The sequence below is a fragment of the Coregonus clupeaformis genome, unplaced genomic scaffold, assembly GCF_020615455.1.
Source record: "Coregonus clupeaformis isolate EN_2021a unplaced genomic scaffold, ASM2061545v1 scaf1173, whole genome shotgun sequence".
Lineage (NCBI taxonomy): Eukaryota > Metazoa > Chordata > Actinopteri > Salmoniformes > Salmonidae > Coregonus > Coregonus clupeaformis.
The window spans coordinates 18,988-42,818 of record NW_025534627.1 but is presented as its reverse complement, the minus strand read 5'-3'; the positions used below and the strand labels follow the sequence as shown (position 1 = coordinate 42,818).

The window sequence follows — 23,831 nt, the reverse complement described above, 5'->3', positions numbered from 1 at the left end:
GGAGGAGCGCGGTGACATGGGAAAAGTTAGGACATTTGAACATCAGGCGGGCTGCTGCGTTCTGCTAAGTTGCAGAGGTTTGATGGCAATAGTGGGGAGCTCAGCCAACAGCGAGTTGCAGTAGGATTGTGTGTGTTGTGTTGTATTGAGAGCTGACTTTGTCTGTTGTTTCAGTGGAGGCAGGAGGATCGTGTGTGTGGGCAGTGGTTTTGACCTCATCCAGAGAGCCACCATGAAGGTGCTGCCCTCTGCTGACGACTTCTCTCAGGAGGCCCCTCCCATTGAGGTTAGTACACACTACTTCTATTATACAGTACACTACGTGGTATCTATTCTAGAGTCCACTCCTATTATACAATACACTACATGGTATCCATTCTATAGTCCACTCCTATTATACAATACACTACATGGTATCCATTCTAGAGTCCACTCCTATTATACAATACACTACATGGTATCCATTCTATAGTCCACTCCTATTATACAATACACTACATGGTATCCATTCTAGAGTCCACTCCTATTATACAATACACTACATGGTATCCATTCTAGAGTCCACTCCTATTATACAATACACTACATGGTATCCATTCTAGAGTCCACTCTATTATACAGTACACTACATGGTATCCATTCTATAGTCCACTCCTATTATACAATACACTACATGGTATCCATTCTAGAGTCCACTCCTATTATACAATACACTACATGGTATCCATTCTATAGTCCACTCCTATTATACAATACACTACATGGTATCCATTCTAGAGTCCACTCTTATTATACAGTACACTACATGGTATCCATTCTATAGTCCACTCCTATTATACAATACACTACATGGTATCCATTCTAGAGTCCACTCTTATTATACAGTACACTATATGGTATCCATTTTATAGTCCCCTCCTATTATACAATACACTACATGGTATCCATTCTAGAGTCCACTCCTATTATACAATACACTACATGGTATCCATTCTAGAGTCCACTCTTATTATACAATACACTACATGGTATCCATTTTATAGTCCACTCCTATTATACAATACACTACATGGTATCCATTCTAGAGTCCACTCTTATTATACAGTACACTACATGGTATCCATTTTATAGTTCACTCCTATTATACAATACACTACATGGTATCCATTCTAGAGTCCACTCCTATTATACAATACACTACATGGTATCCATTCTAGAGTCCACTCTTATTATACAGTACACTATATGGTATCCATTTTATAGTCCACTCCTATTATACAATACACTACATGGTATCCATTCTAGAGTCCACTCCTATTATACAATACACTACATGGTATCCATTCTAGAGTCCATTCCCATTGAGGTTAGTATACCATTCAACAAGTTCTCTGTTTCCTGCCAGTAGTGTATTCTAATCCCTCTAGTGTACAGTACTCTTGCTGTGGTATTATCCATGGCAGGTAGCTAGCATGTCAACAGTGACTCAGAGACCTTAATGTTCTTTGTCTGTGACTACAGACTTCTCTGTGAGACTAAACACAAACAGTGTCCTGCCAGGAATGAAATTGACTTGGATTTCAAACTATCTTTGAATCTCTCTCTTTCTGTGTCTCTCTGTCTTTTTTCTCTCTCTCTTTTCTCTCTCTCTTTTCCACTCTCTCTACCACTCTCCCTCCCCCTCTCCCCCTCCCTCCTCTCTCTATGCCCCCCTCTCCATCCCACTCTCCAGTTCATCCAGTATGCCCTACATAAGAACGACACAGTGTTGCTGTTTGACAGTCCAGCGGTGAACAGGTCCTATGAGACCCAGTCCTTTAAGACCTTGCTCCAGCTAGACAACGAAGTAGAGGAACTGAAGACCTTTGACTACCACCCCGACCCGTTGTTCAATGAACTGACCAAGAACATCATCACTGAAACCTCCATCATCATCGTCACGGTAAATAACAGTAACGCTACTCTTATGGGATTGTGTTGTCATGGTGACTGTTTAGTTGTTAGTTGGTTATTTCTGGTAATACTCGCTTATCGTTTTCTGTGGACCATTGTGGCTTAAATGTTATTCTGCTTTGTGACGATGTCCCCCCGCAGAGAAAAGACAATTATAGTGCATTGATATTGATATAATTCATATCAATATTGATGTAATCATATCTGGTATTACAAATGATTGCATGTCCCTGCTGTCCAGAGGTTAACAGCCAGCCACCTCTCTCTCCCTCCCCAGGGTCGTGGTTTCAAAAAGGGCATGACAGTTGATGAAGCCCAGGCGTTCGTAGGAGATGCCTCCTGCAAGGTGACCATCCTGGAGGATGACAAGCTGTTCCTGGAAGCTCCGTCCACCCAGCCCAGAGCCCGCTCCAAACGCCAGCGCAGACACACCAGCTCCGACCCTTTGGACCTAACGGTGACAACACTGGCCTTCTGTCTAAAACCAAGGCATAGAGAGATATGCTTCAGGCATTCGCACTGGACAATCTGATGTCTCTCTGGCTCTCATGTATTTCAGATATAAATGTACTGAGACACTGGAACACTGGAACCTATCTAAGTCAGGGGTGTCCAGTCTTAATGGAATGGCCTGTGTTGTAGTCATTCACTTCAGTCAAAGCACACCTGATTCAACCATACAATAATCATAGTCTTCTGACTGGGACCACTCAGTTCTGACAGAGAAATATCAGCATCAACACCTTGATGTATATCTGGCTCTCCACAATTATACACGTCTTGTAGTTTATTCACTTTTTTCCTTTGTCGCTTAACTGACTCGCTCTCTCTCCTCATCTCTCTCTCTCTCTCTCTCTCTCTCTCTCTCTCTCTCTCTCTCTCTCTCTCTCTCTCTCTCTCTCTCTCTCTCTCTCTCTCTCTCTCTCTCTCTCTCTCTCTCTCTCTCTCTCTCTCTCTCTCTCTCTCACAGATAAAGTTTGGTAATGGTGAGTGGGTGGTGGGCTCAGTGAACTATGAGAGGAAGTATGAGATTCCTTTGGCTATCATCATCCCAGCTGTCATCGTCCCTATGCTACTGTTCATAGCTGTGTCCGTCTACTGCTACAGGTACACAACTACACTTCCCATCAAGCACCACTCATGTAGTTCTGATGGGTGAATTGTTTTTACTTAACCCAGTGAAATGGGTGTCTGGAGTTTACACTTTAGGACCAATGGAATAATCTCAAATGTGCAAACTACAGATTCACATAGTGGAACAGTTCTGTAATCTAATGGACTGTTCCTATGTGTTAATGTCTATAATCTAATGGATGGTTCCTATGTGTTAATGTCTATAATCTAATGGACTGTTCCTATGTGTTAATGTCTGTAATCTAATGGACTGTTCCTATGTGTTAATGTCTGTAATCTAATGGACTGTTCCTATGTGTTAATGTCTGTAATCTAATGGATGGTTCCTATGTGTTAATGTCTGTAGTCTAATGGACTGTTCCTGTGTTAATGTCTGTAATCTAATGGACTGTTTCTATGTGTTAATGTCTGTAATCTAATGGACTGTTCCTATGTGTTAATGTCTGTAATCTAATGGACTGTTCCTATGTGTTAATGTCTGTAATCTAATGGACTGTTCCTATGTGTTAATGTCTAGTCTAATGGACTGTTCCTATGTGTTAATGTCTGTAATCTAATGGACTGTTCCTATGTGTTAATGACGTGCCTGTAATCTAATGGACTGTTCCTATTTGTTAATGTCTGTAGTCTAATGGACTGTTCCTATGTGTTAATGTCTAATGGACTGTTCCTGTGTTAATGTCTGTAATCTAATGACCTGTTCCTATGTGTTAATGTCTGTAATCTAATGGACTGTTCTTATGTGTTAATAGTCTAATGGACTGTTCCTATGTGTTAATAGTCTAATGGGCTGTTCCTATGTGTTAATGTCTAATGGGCTGTTCCTATGTGTTAATGTCTAATGGGCTGTTCCTATGTGTTAATGTCTAATGGGCTGTTCCTATGTGTTAATGTCTAATGGACTGTTCCTATGTGTTAATGTCTATAGTCTAATGGACTGTTCCTGTGTTAATGACATGCCTGTAATCTAATGGACTGTTCCTGTGTTAATAGTCTAATGGACTGTTCCTATGTGTTAATAGTCTAATGGACTGTTCCTATGTGTTAATGTCTGTAGTGTAATGGACTGTTCCTATGTGTTAATGTCTGTAGTGTAATGGACTGTTCCTATGTGTTAATGTCTGTAATCTAATGGACTGTTCCTATGTGTTAATGTCTGTAGTCTAATGGACTGTTCCTATGTGTTAATGTCTGTAATCTAATGGACTGTTCCTATGTGTTAATGTCTATAGTCTAATGGGCTGTTCCTATGTGTTAATAGTCTAATGGACTGTTCCTATGTGTTAATGTCTATAATCTAATGGTGCTGTTCCTTGTGTTAATGTCTGTACTAATGGCCTGTTCCTATGTGTTAATGTCTAATGGGCTGTTCCTATGTGTTAATGTCTAATGGACTGTTCCTATGTGTTAATGTCTATAGTCTAATGGGCTGTTCCTATGTGTTAATAGTCTAATGGACTGTTCCTATGTGTTAATGTCTAATGGGCTGTTCCTATGTGTTAATGTCTAATGGGCTGTTCCTATGTGTTAATGTCTAATGGACTGTTCCTATGTGTTAATGTCTAATGGACTGTTCCTATGTGTTAATGGCTATAATATAATGGACTGTTCCTATTTGTTAATGTCTGTAGTCTAATGGACTGTTCCTGTGTTAATGTCTGTAATCTAATGGCCTGTTCCTATGTGTCAATGTCTAATGGACTGTTCCTATGTGTTAATGGCTATAATATAATGGACTGTTCCTATTTGTTAATGTCTGTAGTCTAATGGACTGTTCCTGTGTTAATGTCTTTAATCTAATGGCCTGTTCCTATGTGTCAATGTCTGTAATCTAATGGACTGTTCCTATGTGTTAATGTCTATAGTCTAATGGACTGTTCCTGTGTTAATGTCTAATGGGCTGTTCCTATGTGTTAATAGTCTAATGGACTGTTCCTATGTGTTAATGTCTAATGGGCTGTTCCTATGTGTTAATGTCTAATGGACTGTTCCTATGTGTTAATGTCTGTAACCTAATGGACTGTTCCTGTGTTAATGTCTATAGTGTAATGTACTGTTCCTAAGTGTTAATGACATGCCTGAGTGGCGCAGTGGTCTAAGGCACTGCATCACAGTGCTAACTGTGCCACTAGGAGATCCTGGTTCGAATCCAGGCTCTGTAACCGCCGGCCGCGACCGGGAGACTCCTGGGCGCGCACAATTGGCCCAGCGTACGTCCAGGGTAGGGGAGGGAATGGCCGGCAGGGATGTAGCTCAGTTGATAGAGCATGGACGCTTGCAACGCCAGGGTTGTGGGTTCGATTCTACGGGGGGCAGTATAAAAACAAATATATATATGTATTCCTAACTGTAAGTCGCTCTGGATAAGAGCGTCTGCTAAATGACTAAAATGTAAATGTAAATGTAATGGCTGTAGTCTAATGGACTGTTCCTGTGTTAATTCTTAGTCTAATGGACTGTTCCTATGTGTTAATGTTAGTCTAATGGCCTGTTCCTATGTGTTAATAGTCTAATGGACTGTTCCTGTGTTAATAGTCTAATGGACTGTTCCTATGTGTTAATAGTCTAATGGACTGTTCCTATGTGTTAATGTCTAATGGGCTGTTCCTATGTGTTAATGTCTAATGGACTGTTCCTATGTGTTAATGTCTATAGCCTAATGGACTGTTCCTGTGTTAATGACATGCCTGTAATCTAATGGACTGTTCCTGTGTTAATAGTCTAATGGACTGTTCCTATGTGTTAATAGTCTAATGGGCTGTTCCTGTGTGTTAATAGTCTAATGGGCTGTTCCTATGTGTTAATAGTCTAATGGGCTGTTCCTATGTGTTCATGTCTAATGGGCTGTTCCTATGTGTTAATAGTCTCATTGACTGTTCCTATGTGTGTTAATAGTCTAATGGTCTGTTCCTATGTGTGTTAATAGTCTAATGGGCTGTTCCTGTGTGTTAATAGTCGAATGGAGTTGTTCCTATGTGTTGTCTATAGTCTAATGAACTGTTCCTATGTGTTAATAGTCTAATGGACTGTTCCTATGTGTTAATAGTCTCAATGGACTGTTCCTATGTGTTAATAGTCTAATGGACTGTTCCTATGTGTTAATAGTCTAATGGACTGTTCCTATGTGTTAATAGTTGAATGGAGTTGTTCCTGTGTATTGTTGTCTAATGGGCTGTTCCTATGTGTTGATGTCTAATGGACTGTTCCTATGTGTTAATAGTCTAATGGGCTGTTCCTGTGTGTTGATGTATAATGGACTGTTCTATGTGTTAATAGTCTAATGGGCTGTTCCTGTGTGTTGATGTCCAATGGACTGTTCCTTATGTGTTAATAGTCTAATGGGCTGTTCCTGTGTGTTGATGTATAATGGACTGTTCCTATGTGTGTTAATAGTCTAATGGTCTGTTCCTATGTGTGTTAATAGTCTAATGGGCTGTTCCTGTGTGTTAATAGTCGAATGGAGTTGTTCCTATGTGTTGTCTATAGTCTAATGAACTGTTCCTATGTGTTAATAGTCTAATGGGCTGTTCCTGTGTGTTGATGTCTAATGGACTGTTCCTATGTGTTAATAGTCTAATGGGCTGTTCCTGTGTGTTGATGTCTAATGGACTGTTCCTATGTGTGTATGACAGGAGGAAGAGCCAGCAGGCAGAGAGAGAGTATGAGAAAGTAAAACACCAGTTGGAGAATCTGGAGGAGAGCGTGAGAGACCGCTGCAAGAAGGAATTCACAGGTATGTGCACACTATCACACACACTATCACACACCACATACACTGCTATAACATCACACACACTATCACACACCACATACACTGCTATAACATCACACACTATCACACACAACACATACACTGCTATAACATCACACACTATCACACACCACATACACTGCTATAACATCACACACACTATCACACACCACATACACTATAACATCACACACTATCACACACCACATACACTGCTATAACATCACACACACTATCACACACCACATACACTGCTATAACATCACACACCACATATACTGCTATAACATCACACACACTATCACACACCACTACACTGCTATAACATCACACACACTATCACACACCACATACACTGCTATAACATCACACACACTATCACACACCACATACACTGCTATAACATCACACACTATCACACACCACATACACTGCTCATAACATACACACACACTATCACACACCACTAGTTACACTAAGCTAACATCAGCACACACTATCACACACCACATACACTGCATAACATCACACACTATCACACACCACATACACTGCTAAAACATTACACACCACACACCACATACACTGCTATAACATCACACACTATCACACACCACATACACTGCTATAACATCACACACTCATCACACACCAGCACACACTGCTATAACATCACACACTATCACACACCACATACACTACTATAACATCACACACTATCACACCCACATACACTGCTATAATATCACACACACTATCACACACCACATACACTGCTATAACATCACACACACTATCACACACCATACACTGCTATAACATCACACACACCATCACACACCACATAGCACACCTATAACATCACACTATCACACACCACATACACTCTATAACATCACACACTATCACACACCACATACACTCGCTATAACATCACACACTATCACACACCAGCCATACACTGCTATAACATCACACACTATCACCCACATACACTGCTATAACATCACACACTATCACACACCACATACACTGCTATAACATCACACACACTATCACACACCACTACTAACTGCTATAACATCACACACACTATCACACACCACATACACTGCTATAACATCACACACACTATCACACACCACACTGCTAAAACATCACACACACTATCACCACATTACACACACTGCTATAACATCACACACACTATCACACGACCACATACACTGCTATAACATCTTACACACTATCACACACCACATACACTGCTATAACATCACACACTATCACACTCCACATACACTGCTATAACATCACACACACTATCACACACCACATACACTGCTATAACATCACACACACTATCACACACACTACATACACTGCTATAACATCACACACTATCAGCACACCACATACACTGCTATAACATCACACACTATCACACACCAGCACAGCTACACTGCTATAACATCACACACACTATCACACACCACACATACACTGCTAAAACATTACACTAACTATCATACTACATACACTGCTATAACATCACACACACTATCACACACCACATACACTGCTATAACATCACACACTATCACACACCACATACACTACAGTAACATCACACACACTATCACACACCACATACACTGCTATAACATCACACTACACTATCACACACCACATACACTGCTATAACATCACACACACTATCACACACCACATACACTGCTATAACATCACACCTATCACACACCACATACACTGCTATAACTTTTACTTCACACACACTATCACACACCACATACACTGCTATAACATCACACACTATCACACAGCCACATACACTGCTATAACATCACACACTATCACCACACCACATACACTCAGCAATATAACATCACACACTATCACACACCACATACACTGCTATAACATCGCAGCTGCACACTATCACACACCACATACACTGCTACATAACATCACACACACTATCACACACCACATACACTGCTATAACATCACACACTATTTACACACTCACCACATACACTGCTATAACATCACACACACTATCACACACCACATACACTGCTATAACATCACACATACTACTCCCACCATATACACTGCTATAACATCACACACACTATCATTACACACCACATACACTGCTATAACATCACACCTATCACACACCACATACACTGCTATAACATCACACACTATCACACACCACATACTGCTATAACATCACACACACTATCACACACCACATACACTGCTATAACATCACACACTATCACACACCACATACACTGCTAAAACATTACACACACACACTATCTTGTTGTGTTCTGGTTCACCTAGGAGCTAGTCTTGTTGTGTTCTGGTTCTCCTAGGAGCTAGTCTTGTTGTGTTCTGGTTCTCCTAGGAGCTAGTCTTGTTGTGTTCTGGTTCTCCTAGGAGCTAGTCTTGTTGTGTTCTGGTTCTCCTAGGAGCTAGTCTTGTTGTGTTCTGGTTCTCCTAGGAGCTAGTCTTGTTGTGTTCTGGTTCTCCTAGGAGCTAGTCTTGTTGTGTTCTGGTTCTCCTAGGAGCTAGTCTTGTTGTGTTCTGGTTCTCCTAGGAGCTAGTCTTGTTGTGTTCTGGTTCTCCTAGGAGCTAGTCTTGTTGTGTTCTGGTTCTCCTAGGAGCTAGTCTTGTTGTGTTCTGGTTCTCCTAGGAGCTAGTCTTGTTGTGTTCTGGTTCTCCTAGGAGCTAGTCTTTTTGTGTTCTGGTTCTCCTAGGAGCTAGTCTTTTTGTGTTCTGGTTCTCCTAGGAGCTAGTCTTGTTGTGTTCTGTATCTTCCTCCAGACCTGATGATCGAGATGGAGGACCAGACCAATGACCTGAGTGAGGCCAGGATCCCCTTCCTGGACTATAAGACCTACACAGACCGGGTCTTCTTCCTACCCTCTAAAGACGGGGACAATGATGTCATGATCACTGGCAAGCTGGACATCCCCGAGGGACGGAAGGTCATCGTAGCTCAGGCCCTCAACCAGTTCTCTAACCTGCTCAACTCCAAGACCTTCCTCATCAATGTAGGTTTTACTCAGCTTGCTGAGATGGCTGGATGGCTGACTGTTTCTCTCCCTGTCGGTCTGGCTCTGTCTGTATGTCTTGTCTATTAGGTTGACTGCCTGGCTGCCTGTCTACAGTACTTCTGCCAGATACAGTTTCAGAGTATTGACATAGAGTCGATACTCGTTCTATACCTACAGATGTTCTATTGATTTAAACAGGAGTTGCTAACCCCATCTCTCTGTCGGGTCTCTGTGTGTTCTTAGTTCATCAAGACCTTGGAGGGCCGTCCAGACTTTAACGCCAGGTCCAGGGTCTACTTTGCGTCGTTACTAACTGTGGCTCTGCACGGGAAACTAGAGTACTACACAGACATCATGAGAAGCCTACTGCTGGAACTGATGGAGGAATATGTGCACAGCAAGAACCCCAAACTCATGCTGCGCAGGTGAGACACACACAGGCCTGTCTTAATGAAAACCAGCATTTCTTATTGGGCAAGTTTAGATGGTACCCCTCTGTGTTTTCTTATGTTTCGTGCCTAGTAAACACAACACAGGTGGATCACAAGAGAACAGTAGATCACAAGAAAGCAGTTAATTAATTGAATTGTTTAATTGATGAATTTGTGTGTGCAGGTCAGAGACGGTGGTGGAGAGGATGCTGTGTAACTGGATGTCCATCTGTCTCTATCAGTTCCTCAGGGTAAGACTCACACGTTGTTTATTCAAACCTGCTCTTTCTTTTAAACCCTCTTTTTCTCTCCATCAATCTCTCACAATCTCTCTCTCTCCTTCTTCTCTCACTGTCTGTCTTTCTCTTTCATTCTCTCTCTGTCTCTTTCTGTCTCTGTCTCTCTCTGTCTCTGTCTCGCTCTGTCTCTTTCTGTCTGTCTCTCTCTGTCTCTGTCTCTCTGTCTCTCTCTGTCTCTTTCTGTCTGTCTCTCTCCATCTGTCTGTCTCTTTCTGTCTCTGTCTCTCTGTCTCTCTCTTCTGTCTCTTCTGTCTCTCTCTGTCTCTCTTCTGTCTCTCTCTGTCTCTCTCTCTGTCTGTCTCTGTCTGTCTCTTTCTGTTCTCTCTGTCTCTCTCGCTCTCTTTCTGTCTCTCTCTCTCTCTTTCTGTCTCTTTCTGTCTGTCTCTTTCTGTCTCTGTCTTTCTGTCTCTGCTTTCTCTGTCTCTCTTCTCTCTCTGTGCTCTTTCTTCTTCTCTTTCTGTCTGTGTCTTTTGTCTCTGTCTTTCCTGTCTCTGTCTCTCTGTCTCTCTCTCTCTGTCTCTCTCTCTCCTGTCTCTTTCTGTCTTCTGTCTCTTTCTGTCTCTCTCTGTCTCTCTTTCTGTCTGTCTCTCTCTGTCTCTTTCATTCTGTCTCTCTCTGTCTCTTTCTGTCTCTCTCTCTTTCATTCTGTCTCTCTCTCTCTTTCATTCTGTCTCTCTCTCTCTTTGTCTCTTTCAGTCTCTCTCTCTTATTTTATGTATTGATTCTGAAGTCTTCACATTCTGATTCACATTCTTTCCATCTCTCCACCACTCTTTCTGTCTCTCTCCAGTTTCCCTCTCCTTTGCCCCCCAATGTCTCACTTTTGTCACCTAATGTTTCAGATGAAGTGTTTGGTTTGAGACGTTCCAATGAGACCACCCTGGAGAAAACGTATTTATTTGGTCTTATAGATTTGTGGATTAAAGCACTCTTTAAATAATCAATTGTGTGACAGTGAACATGGGGCTGTGTCTTCAGTAATTACACTGAAAGAGAAGAGAGAATGGTCTCATTAGTACTGATGAGCTCACTCCCCTCTGTGTGTGTGTGTGTAGGACTCTGCGGGCGAGCCCCTATACAAACTGTTCAAGGCCATCAAGCACCAGGTAGAGAAGGGTCCAGTGGACGCTAAGATGAAGAAGGCCAAGTACACTCTGAACGACACGGGGCTCCTAGGGGACGATGTGGAGTACTGCGTCCTGGTGAGTACACTCTATACTGCACCGCTCAAAGAATTACAATTACTAGAAGAGATATTCCTATTCAAAGCAGCACTCTATGGTGGGTGAACCAGCAGCCATTTTGAGTGAACTGGATTTTCCAGCTATATCCACTCTACTACCGATTTTGTAATTCTACGACACAAGCCCTCAATACAAGAACACTAGCTGTCTTATCAAGTCTAACCATCTCCTCTGGCTCCTGTGATCTAGTCCTAATGCCCTCTACTCACACTGGTACCTGCTTCTCTATGGACTATCTCACTCTCTCAGTGTATTATTGTGATGCGTACGTGACCCAGGACACAGGGGGTGGTAGCGAATGGGCCCCTAGTCACTGTAGATGTCCACTAACATCACATGTAATGGAATAACGACTTTGAGCAGAGGGTCTCAGATCTCAGTGAGGAGAGAGAGAGAGCATAGAGAGATAATTAGAGAGAGGGAGTGGTGAGAGCGAGGGAGTGGTGAGAGAGAGAGAGAGGGAAAGCTCAATAAGGGCAGAGAGACGGGCTAGAGGTTAATGTTTCCATCAGACTCAATCACTGATAAGGTTGGTTTAACAGACCCTGTAATACGATTGGCTCTCGTAATGGACCTTCTAATACGATTGGCTTTCGTAACAGACCCTGTAATATGATTGGCTCTTGTAACTGACTTTTGTGAAAACAGCGTGTTATCATCTGGAAGAGAAATCAGCTCAGTGATTTATGGGAAAACTGATAGAGAGAGACATCATGTTTCAAGTCTTCTCTCCCCATGCTGTTTTTCATTCATTTAGGCAATACATTGTATTTTTGGTCAAATAATCAATACACACAAGGCAAATTAATCTACAGAATGCTGTTTTAGACAGCTGTACCCAACATGTTGCTATCATTTACCAAAACAAATAGGTGTGGCCTAATCATGAGGTCAGAGGTCAGTGTGACTCTGGACGATTGACATCTGTGTGTGTCCAATCAGACCCTGCAGGTGCTGGTGCACGGGGAGGGGCCAGACGTGACGCCGGTGAAGGTGCTGAACTGTGACACCATCTCTCAGGTGAAGGAGAAGATAATTGAACAGGTGTTCCGCAACCTGCCCTACACACAGAGACCGAAGGTGGACAGTGTTGCTCTGGGTGAGAATGCACACATGCGCACACACACGGTTCTACCATTGTTATCCAATGCAGAGTTGGGGAACAACCGGAAGTTTCATGTTTTTGCATGTATGTTAGTCTACATACCTTTAAGTAATATTATAATGCTAAGGTGCACTTCCCACCCGTCCACAGAGTGGCGCCCCGGCTCTACAGGGCAGATCCTGTCAGACATGGACTTGACGTCACAGAAGGAGGGCAGGTGGAAGAGACTCAACACACTGGCACATTACAACGTGAGTGGCTGTCCGAGGACCTCAGCCTTATAGTAGTGTTCTCTCTGAATAGCTTCTCAACATATGTATAGTTCATGTGAATATCTATCAGGGCTGGCTGTCTTTATTCATTAATGTTGAATTGTTCCTGGACTTCAGATGTTCCATTGAAATGTTGGGTTTTGCAATCCACAGTTTAGTGAAACTCCAACTATATATGGTTCTTTTGTTCTTTTGGTACGTTTGCCCACTGACAAAGACATGATCAGTCTATAATTTTAATTGTAGGTTTATTTGAACAGTGAGAGACAGAATAACAACAAAAAAATCCAGAAAAACGCATGTCAGAAATGTTATAAATTGATTTGCATTTTAATGAGGGAAATAAGTATTTGACCCCTCTGCAAAACCCTTGTTGGCAATCACAGAAGTCAGACGTTTCTTGTAGTTGGCCACCAGGTTTGCACACATCTCAGGAGGGATTTTGTTCCACTCCTCTTTGCAGATCTTCTCCAAGTCATTAAGGTTTTGAGGCTGACGTTTGGCAACTCGAGCCTTCAGCTCCCTCCACAGATTTTCTATGGGATTAAGGTCAGGAGACTGGCTAGGCCACACCAGGACCTTAATGTGCTTCTTCTTGAGCCACTCCTTTGTTGCCTTGGCCGTGTGTTTTGGGTCATTGTCATGCTGGAATACCCATCCACGACCCATTTTCAATGCCTGACTGAGGGAAGGAGGTTCTCACCCAAGATTTGACGGTACATGGCCCCGTCCATCGTCCCTTTGATGCGGTGAAGTTCTCCTGTCCCCTTATCAGAAAAACACCCCCAAAGCATAATGTTTCCACCTCCATGTTTGACGGTGGGGATGGTGTTCTTGGGGTCGGTGTTCTTGGGGTCATAGGCAGCATTCCTCCTCCTCCAAACACGGCGAGTTGAGTTGATGCCAAAGAGCTCGATTTTGGTCTCATCTGACCACAACACTTTCACCCAGTTCTCCTCTGAATCATTCAGATGTTCATTGGCAAACTTCAGACGGCCCTGTATATGTGCTTTCTTGAGAAGGGGGACCTTGCGGGCGCTGCAGGATTTCAGTCCTTCACAGTGTAGTGTGTTACCAATTGTTTTCTTGGTGACAGCTGCCTTGAGATCATTGACAAGATCCTCCCATGTAGTTCTGGGCTGATTCCTCACCGTTCTCATGATCATTGCAACTCCACGAGGTGAGATCTTGCAAGGAGCCCCAGGCCGAGGGAGATTGACAGTTCTTTTGTATTTCTTCCATTTGCAACAAATCGCACCAACTGTTGTCACCTTCTCACCAAGCTGCTTGGCGATGGTCTTGTAGCCCATTCTAGCCTTGTGTAGGTCTACAATCTTGTCCCTAACATCCTTGGAGAGCTCTTTGGTCTTGGCCATGGTGGAGAGTTTGGAATCTGATTGATTGATTGCTTCTGTGGACAGGTGTCTTTTATACAGGTAACAAGCTGAGATTAGGAGCACTCCCTTTAAGAGTGTGCTCCTAATCTCAGCTCGTTACCTGTATAAAAGACACCTGGGAGCCAGAAATCTTTCTGATTGAGAGGGGGTCAAATACTAATTTCCCGCATCAATTTATAACATTTTTGAAATGCGTTCTTCTGCATTTATTTGTTGTTATTCTGTCTCTCACTGTTCAAATAAACCTACCATTAAAATTATAGACTGATCATTTCTTTGTCAGTGGGCAAACATACAAAATCAGCAGGGGATCAAATACTTTTTTCCCCTCACTGTATATATGGTTCTCTACTGTGTTAACTATATATGGTACTGTACTGTGTTAACTATATATGGTACTGTACTGTGTTAACTATATATGGTACTGTACTGTGTTAACTATATATGGTACTGTACTGTGTTAACTATATATGGTACTGTACTGTGTTAACTATATATGGTACTGTACTGTGTTAACTATATATGGTACTGTACTGTGTTAACTATATATGGTACTGTACTGTGTTAACTATATATGGTACTGTACTGTGTTAACTATATATGGTACTGGACTGTGTTAACTATATATGGTACTGTACTGTGTTAACTATATATGGTACTGTACTGTGTTAACTATATATGGTACTGGACTGTGTTAACTATATATGGTACTGTACTGTGTTAACTATATATGGTACTGTACTGTGTTTACTATATATGGTACTGTACTGTGTTAACTATATATGGTACTGTACTGTGTTAACTATATATGGTACTGTACTGTGTTAACTATATATGGTACTGTACTGTGTTAACTATATATGGTTCTGTACTGTGTTAACTATATATGGTTCTGTACTGTGTTAACTATATATGGTTCTGTACTGTGTTAACTATATATGGTTCTGTACTGTGTTAACTATATATGGTTCTCTACTGTGTTAACTATACATGGTACTGGACTGTGTTAACTATATATGGTATAGTACTGTGTTTACTATACATGGTACTGTACTGGTGGTCCTCTGTAGCTCAGCTGGTAGAGCACGGCGCTTGTAACGCCAAGGTAGTGGGTTCGATCCCCGGGACCACCCATACACAAAAAAATGTATGCACGCATGACTGTAAGTCGCTTTGGATAAAAGCGTCTGCTAAATGGCATATTATTATTATTATTATTATTATTATTATTATTATTACTGTTTACTAGATATGGTACTGTACTGTGTTTACTATACAGTGGGGAGAACAAGTATTTGATACACTGCCGATTTTGCAGGTTTTCCTACTTACAAAGCATGTAGAGGTCTGTAATTTTTATCATAGGTACACTTCAACTGTGAGAGACGGAATCTAAAACAAAAATCCAGAAAATCACATTGTATGATTTTTAAGTAATTCATTTGCATTTTATTGCATGACATACGTATTTGATACATCAGAAAAGCAGAACTTAATATTTGGTACAGAAACCTTTGTTTGCAATTACAGAGATCATACGTTTCCTGTAGGTCTTGACCAGGTTTGCACACACTGCAGCAGGGATTTTGGCCCACTCCTCCATACAGACCTTCTCCAGATCCTTCAGGTTTCGGGGCTGTCGCTGGGCAATACGGACTTTCAGCTCCCTCCAAAGATTTTCTATTGGGTTCAGGTCTGGAGACTGGCTAGGCCACTCCAGGACCTTGAGATGCTTCTTACGGAGCCACTCCTTAGTTGCCCTGGCTGTGTGTTTCGGGTCGTTGTCATGCTGGAAGACCCAGCCATGACCCATCTTCAATGCTCTTACTGAGGGAAGGAGGTTGTTGGACAAGATCTCGCGATACATGGCCCCATCCATCCTCCCTTCAATACGGTGCAGTCGTCCTGTCCCCTTAGCAGAAAAGCATCCCCAAAGAATGATGTTTCCACCTCCATGGGATGGTGCTCTTGGGGTTGTACTCATCCTTCTTCTTCCTCCAAACACGGCGAGTGGAGTTTAGACCAAAAAGCTCTATTTTTGTCTCATCAGACCACATGACCTTCTCCCATTCCTCCTCTGGATCATCCAGATGGTCATTGGCAAACTTTAGACGGGCCTGGACATGCGCTGGCTTGAGCAGGGGGACCTTGCCTGCGCTGCAGGATTTTAATCCATGACGGCGTAGTGTGTTACTAATGGTTTTCTTTGAGACTGTGGTCCCAGCTCTCTTCAGGTCATTGACCAGGTCCTGCCGTGTAGTTCTGGGCTGATCCCTCACCTTCCTCATGACCATTGATGCCCCATGAGGTGCGATCTTGCATGGAGCCCCAGACCGAGGGTGATTGACCGTCATCTTGAACTTCTTCCATTTTCTAATAATTGCGCAAACAGTTGTTGCCTTCTCACCAAGCTGCTTGCCTATTGTCCTGTAGCACATCCCAGCCTTGTGCAGGTCTACAATTTTATCCCTGATGTCCTTACACAGCTCTCTGGTCTTGGCCATTGTGGAGAGGTTGGAGTCTGTTTGATTGAGTGTGTGGACAGGTGTTTTTTTATACAGGTAACGAGTTCAAACAGGTGCAGTTAATACAGGTAATGAGTGGAGAACAGGAGGGCTTCTTAAAGAAAAACTAACAGGTCTGTGAGAGCTGGAATTCTTACTGGTTGGTAGGTGATCAAATACTTGTTCTCCCCACTGTATGGTACTGGACTGTGTTAACTAGATAAGGTACTGGACTGTGTGTTTCAGGTGAGAGACAATGCCACGCTGGTGCTGTCCAGAGTGCTTCACACCCATCGCCAGTTCCACCAGAACCAGGACAGCCACGAAGAAAGTGAGTTATCCCGAAGCACAGATCTAGGATCGGCCTACCTGTCCCCCAATCCTAACCTTAATCTATCAGGGTGGGGAATGCACTACTGACCTGAGATCAGCATCTAGGAAAAACGTCTCAACCTTTGGTCATGTTCATTATGGCCAAACATTTTGCAAGGGGAAACGAAAAAGAATTTAGGGAGTCCCACCCTGTTTGAGTCTTATCTTCTATCTGATGCCTACTGAACATGTCCCTGGTGTCTCACCCTGTGTTGTGTTGTGTGGTCTGGCGTCCCCTGTAGAAAACGCCCTGTTGGAAGATGACAAGGTGTTCCACCTGGTGCGGCCAGCAGACGAGCTGGATGAGGTCAAATCTAAGAGAGGAAGTTTGAAGGCTAAGGCTACGACTAAAGCCATCGCTGAGATCTACCTGACACGACTGCTCTCTGTCAAGGTTAGTCAGTCTGATAACTACACTACATACAGCTGTTATAGCACTCCGTATAGAAGTTATAGCGCTATGTCTAGCAATTATAGCACTAGTAGGAACAGTTACAGCACTACGTATAGCAGTTATAGCACTACTAAGAACAGTTACAGCACTACATATAGCAGTTATAGCACTACTAAGAACAGTTACAGCACTACATATAGCAGTTATAGCACTACTAAGAACAGTTACAGCACTACATATAGCAGTTATAGCACTACTAAGAACAGTTACAGCACTACATATAGAAATTATAGCACTACTAAGAACAGTTATGGTACTAGTAGGAACAGTTATAGCACCACATATAGCAGTTATAGCACTACTAAGAACAGTTACAGCACTACATATAGCAGTTATAGCACTACATATAGCAGTTATAGCACTACTAAGAACAGTTATAGCACTACATATAGCAGTTATAGCGCTACGTATAGCAGTTATAGCACTACGTATAGCAGTTATAGCACTACGTATAGCAGTTATAGCACTACATATAGCAGTTATAGCACTACCAATAGCAGTTATAGCACTACGTATTGCAGTTATAGCACAACGTATAGCAGTTATAGCACTACGTATTGCAGTTATAGCATTATGTTTAGCAGTTATAGTACTAGTTATAATAGGCTTATAACACCTTTAGCACAAGTGCAGAATTACTCATTCATTACTCATTTGACCCGGAAAATATAAAACTTAGAATATGTAGCGCTGATTGTGTGGGTGGACAGGAGATGCACTCATTGTGTGGGTGGACAGGAGATGCACTCATTGTGTGGGTGGACAGGAGATGCACTCATTGTGTGGGTGGACAGGAGATGCACTCATTGTGTGGGTGGACAGGAGATGCACTCATTGTGTGGGTGGACAGGAGATGCACTCATTGTGTGGGTGGACAGGAGATGCACTCATTGTGTGGGTGGACAGGAGATACACTGGAAGTTGTGTGGGTGTAAGTGTGTGTTGTGGTACTTAATGTGAGCTGATGTTTTATGCGTCTGTCAGATACTATCTACTGACTACCTAATATGATATGTGGTTGTCCCACCTAGCTCTCTTAAGATGAATGCAATAACTGGAAGTCTCTCTGGATATGTCCTAGTGTGAGTGTCCTAATATGTGTGTGTGTCCTGTGTGTGTTGCAGGGTACTCTGCAGCAGTTTGTGGATGATTTCTTCCGCAGTGTGTTGTGTTCTGGAGCGGTGGTTCCTCCTGCTGTTAAATACTTCTTTGACTTCCTGGATGAGCAGGCTCTGAAACACGACAACGTTGAGGAGGAGACTGTCCATATCTGGAAGACCAACAGGTACACACACATAGACACAAACACACACACACACACAGATATGCACACTGTATACACATACGTATAAACACAATAGTTCAGTACCTCCAACCTTCTTCTACACTTGACTGTTCTTACCATGTTGTAGTCCTAGGGTCTGACTCCTTTTTACCATGTTGTAGTCCTAGGGTCTGACTCCTTTTTACCATGTTGTAGTCCTAGGGTCTGACTGCTTCTTACCATGTTGTAGTCCTAGGGTCTGACTGCTTCTTACCATGTTGTAGTCCTAGGGTCTGACTGCTTCTTACCATGTTGTAGTCCTAGGGTCTGACTGTCCTACCTTCCCTGGAAGTTATCAGAGTGAATTATTTAACTCCTGTTGATGGGAACTATTAAATATAGATACTGCTTGTGATGTATATTTGATTGACAGGTGGGAATGAGTGTCAGAGTAAGAGCTGTAGTCAGGATGAGGAGCTGAAAGACTGAATTCATTAGACTCTAGAGACATCTCTCTCACTATCTATCTTCTCCTCTTTCACTCACTCCCTCTCTTTCTTCCCCTGTTTCTCTTCTCTCCATTCTCAGTCCCTTCCTCTTTATCTAACCCTCTGTCTCTCTCTCTCTCTCTCTCTCTCTCTCTCTCTCTCTCTATCTCGCTCTCCCTCTCTCTATCTCTCCCACCCCTCTCCTACATATCAGCAAGAGGAGATATCAGCAAGCCAATTAAATGAGGGCTTCCAGTGAATGTGTTATGTGATGCAGCTAACAAAGCTGGATAATTATACCCCGCTATCCTTGGATAATGTTCCCCAGGCCTTATCTCCAGTAAAGAATAGGTATTTAGGGGTTAGAGCTGTTGTGAAGCTGAGCTGGCTAGAGGGGAGAGAGGGAGAGAGAGGAAAGAGAGAGCGAGCGAGCATCCAGCGAACAAATATAAATTCTTAAAGAGGCTTTAGCTCGGTGTACGCCGAGGTGACCTGGAGGAGAAGACACACACACACACACACACACACACACACGCGCACACGCACACGCACACAGACACAGACAGACCGCAGACTCATTAGGAATTCACTCGACCAAGGCTGATTCAGAGGTAGATGGAGATCTGATGACCCCTGTAGGCTCCTCCAGTCGGCATTCTAATAACACAGAACTCAAGTCCTTCTCAAAGGAGTAGAATCTCACCACTTGAATAGGATTTCTATATGGGCTGAGGCTAGAGGACTCTGGCAGGTGGTGGGATTATTAGGCTTTATTCAGCCTTACTCACACTTGTTTAGTTGTGGTTTCCTGTGTTGAGTTAATATGTCTGGGTTTGAGTGACTCAGCTGGTCTGTGAGGGAGAACGAAAAGGGATCTGTTATCTTGTTAAATTAGATGGGAAGGAGTTGGGCTTTAGTTTGGACAGCCTGCAACTGTTTCACCTTGCTCTTATGCTGGGTTAAGCTGTGCTGCTCTGTGCGGTTGTGTGTGTGTGTGTGTGTGTGTGTGTGTGTTATACTAATGTGTGTGTTCTCCTTCCCCAGCCTGCCCTTGCGTTTCTGGGTGAACATCCTGAAGAACCCTCACTTCATCTTTGACGTGCACGTGACGGAGGTGGTGGACGCCTCGCTGTCCGTCATCGCTCAGACCTTCATGGACGCCTGCACCAAGACGGAACACAAACTGAGCCGGGAATCTCCCAGCAACAAGCTGCTCTATGCAAAGGAGATCTCCACCTATAAGAAGATGGTGGACGAGTGAGTTCTCTCATATTCATCCCAGAACATATGATGATGAGGATTGGATTGACTGCCAATCTAATGAGCCGATACTGCAGTACTCTTGACCAATATAGAGAATAGGTTGCAGTCCGAACACACCAGATGTAGTATTATCTCTTCTAGTGCATCATAAACAACACAGGGGATAGGTTGGTAGGACCTGTCAGCCAATCAGACATCTCATCTCGCTCTCCTTCTGTCTCTCCTCAGTTACTACAAGGGAATCAAGCAGATGGTCCCAGTCAGTGACCAGGACATGAACACACACCTGGCTGAGGTGTCCAGGGTACGTACCTGTGTGTTCACGTGTGACCTCACATCTGTTTGTGGTTGTGTGTGGGCAGTCTTCTATTGCATCATCAGAATACACCAATAAGATTCATCCTTCCTCCTTTGTCCTCTCCAGGAACACACAGACAAGCTGAATACCCAGGCGGCCTTGCACCAGCTCTACCAGTATGCCAGCAAATACTATGACGGGGTAAAAACCTTACTACTCACTTGTTTGGTGGTTTGAAGGCCCTATCCACTTGGTTAAGAACCTTAGGACTCACTTCCTTGTTTGGTGGTTTGAAGGCCCTATCCACTTGGTTAAGAACCTTAGGACTCACTTCCTTGTTTGGTGGTTTGAAGGCCCTATCCACGTGGTTAACTACCTCTGCATTGTCCCTACATCCTGTAGGAAATTAGACAAATGAATGGCACTTGCTGTCGCAGAAAATCTGTTTACTACTCTGTCTCTTCTGTGTCCTCTCTCGTTTCCCCTCCCTCCCTCCCTCCAGATCATCCAGTCTTTAGATGAGGACCCAGCCGCCCAGAGTAAACAGCTGACCCTGCGGCTGCAGCAGATAGCCGCCGCCCTCGAGAACAAGGTCACTGACCTTTAACCTCTGACCCCCAGAGAGGTGGGGCCAGAGATAAGGGGAGGAGCTATGGGACCACTGTAGACCAAGATGAGGGGGACCGGAGACTGAGGCAGGACTCGTTAACTTCAGACTATTACAGTACCAACCACGAAGAGTTACACACATCAATCTTCCTCCTAGAGACATGATGTGGGAAACTATGGCGTTTGGGGAAAATACTTGTGAAGGAGCAGAACTACAGGGCCAAACTTGGACAGGATGATCCCTAATCACTCCATCTCCCTCTCTCTCTCTGACTCTATGGATCCTATAGACTCTGAATGAGCAAGGGCCTACAGTATAGTCCCTGAGTGAGCTAGCAGACTGTAAACCCCGACAGAGGATATACGGTACACCACCACTGACCAACCATAGCAACTATACCTGTCAGCCTCATGACATAAAACCTGGTGTTGATGAATTACAGCTTGTACAGATAATCAGATGTTTAATGTGCTCCAGAGTTAAGAGAGTAGTATTGTATGTACATATATTTTTATGGCGCAGGCTTTATGCAAAATACGCTTTACATACCCAGATGAAATTATTTTTTAAACGGATGGATGGGCACAACTAAGTTTGTTAATTTGTGTTTTTAAAACGTTTCTAGAAGCGAAGAAACAGGGTGTTCCATGATGTCATATCCTGTGTTTAATCGATTGGTTGCTTACTGTGTAATCTGCGTTGCCATTGGCTAGTTATGACTGGTTAATGATGTTGTTATTCTAAAAATGGCCGAACGTTGTTTTTGCCGTGATTTTTATTTGTCATTGATATCTTTTTTTAGTTTGGTTCTCCTGTGTAGTGCAGTATGTAGGGGAATAGGGTGCAACAGCCTGAACCACTTCATATGAATGACTGTGTCACTATTCAGGGTCAGCTCTCCCCTAAACAGTAGTAAAACACACCAACAAGACCAGTACTAAAAGATGAAGCACATTAATACTGTACCATTTGATATCAACGTCTCACTGAAACTAGCTGACGGACCAAGTTAGAGCTCTCTCACACACTAGCCTTTGGTTTGACTAAGTGCCAATCGACAGTAGAGCTGAAGTGAACATCTTCTCATTTTTACTCAAGCAACACATCATTTGCCTTAATTTTTCCATCTTGGGTCCAGAAACGGTGCATATGTGGATAGATGAATCAGTGCTTGTTAATCTGAAATGTAACCACTTTAGCTCGATGCTAATAATACAAAATGTTTGCTGTTATGTGCTATGCCATAATTGTTTTTTTGTATAATTTTTTTAACTGTTTATTTCAAAATGGCTCTTATTGTTTGTGTGTGAAACAAGAGACTAGATATTGAAGAGAGAAATGCTAAAATGATCATTACATATGTATATAATTGAATGGTACTTTTATAAATCATTGAACTGTGAACCACCATGACTCGTGGAGGTTGTCAACTCGGTACAGGTACTGCCTTTTACTATTGAGCAATTCTTCTGAAACCATTTGAATGGATTTCAAACGTCATCCTTAAATAATTTGCCAAATAGTTTTCCCCATTTGCTTTATTTGCTATGCAAACTGCCGAATCATTTTCAATCACTCCTCAAATATATTTGAATACTAAACCCATGTGTTGTCATCCTGAAGCTATACGGAGGTAGATGAATAGAATTTGTCTATGGCGCATGATGTGATGCTGCATATTCCCTCAATCTCCCATACAGTGTGCATATCCTCACACATTGACCTGGTGATGTATTTAAGGGTGCGTGCCAAATGGGGTCCCAAAAAAGTGCACTATCAAGGCAATAGTGCCATTTGGGATGCAACCTAAGTGTGTCGGAGTTCATCTGAGCATTGTTAGGTTGTTCCTTACTGCGTTCACCACCTAGGGTCAAATGGGGACACTTGTGAAACTCTATCA

General features: G+C 42.7%; 1 protein-coding gene across 1 annotated transcript in view; it reads left to right on the top strand.

Annotated features, from left to right (window-relative positions):
- Positions 1-23,335, top strand: part of plxnb2a.1 (plexin b2a, tandem duplicate 1) — a 91,435-nt gene extending 68,100 nt beyond the window's left edge. The window contains exons 21-38 of the mRNA XM_045217670.1: positions 175-286; positions 1,733-1,942; positions 2,231-2,410; positions 2,924-3,060; positions 6,720-6,820; positions 9,698-9,927; positions 10,174-10,355; positions 10,546-10,612; positions 11,716-11,862; positions 12,847-13,003; positions 13,160-13,260; positions 17,429-17,513; positions 17,797-17,948; positions 19,133-19,293; positions 20,805-21,017; positions 21,252-21,327; positions 21,448-21,522; positions 21,824-23,335. Coding sequence (XP_045073605.1) covers positions 175-286; positions 1,733-1,942; positions 2,231-2,410; positions 2,924-3,060; positions 6,720-6,820; positions 9,698-9,927; positions 10,174-10,355; positions 10,546-10,612; positions 11,716-11,862; positions 12,847-13,003; positions 13,160-13,260; positions 17,429-17,513; positions 17,797-17,948; positions 19,133-19,293; positions 20,805-21,017; positions 21,252-21,327; positions 21,448-21,522; positions 21,824-21,928 — 2,491 coding nt within the window. The 3' untranslated portion in view covers positions 21,929-23,335. The remainder of the gene's footprint in view (positions 1-174; positions 287-1,732; positions 1,943-2,230; positions 2,411-2,923; positions 3,061-6,719; positions 6,821-9,697; positions 9,928-10,173; positions 10,356-10,545; positions 10,613-11,715; positions 11,863-12,846; positions 13,004-13,159; positions 13,261-17,428; positions 17,514-17,796; positions 17,949-19,132; positions 19,294-20,804; positions 21,018-21,251; positions 21,328-21,447; positions 21,523-21,823) is intronic.
- The last annotated feature ends 496 nt before the right edge of the window (positions 23,336-23,831 follow it).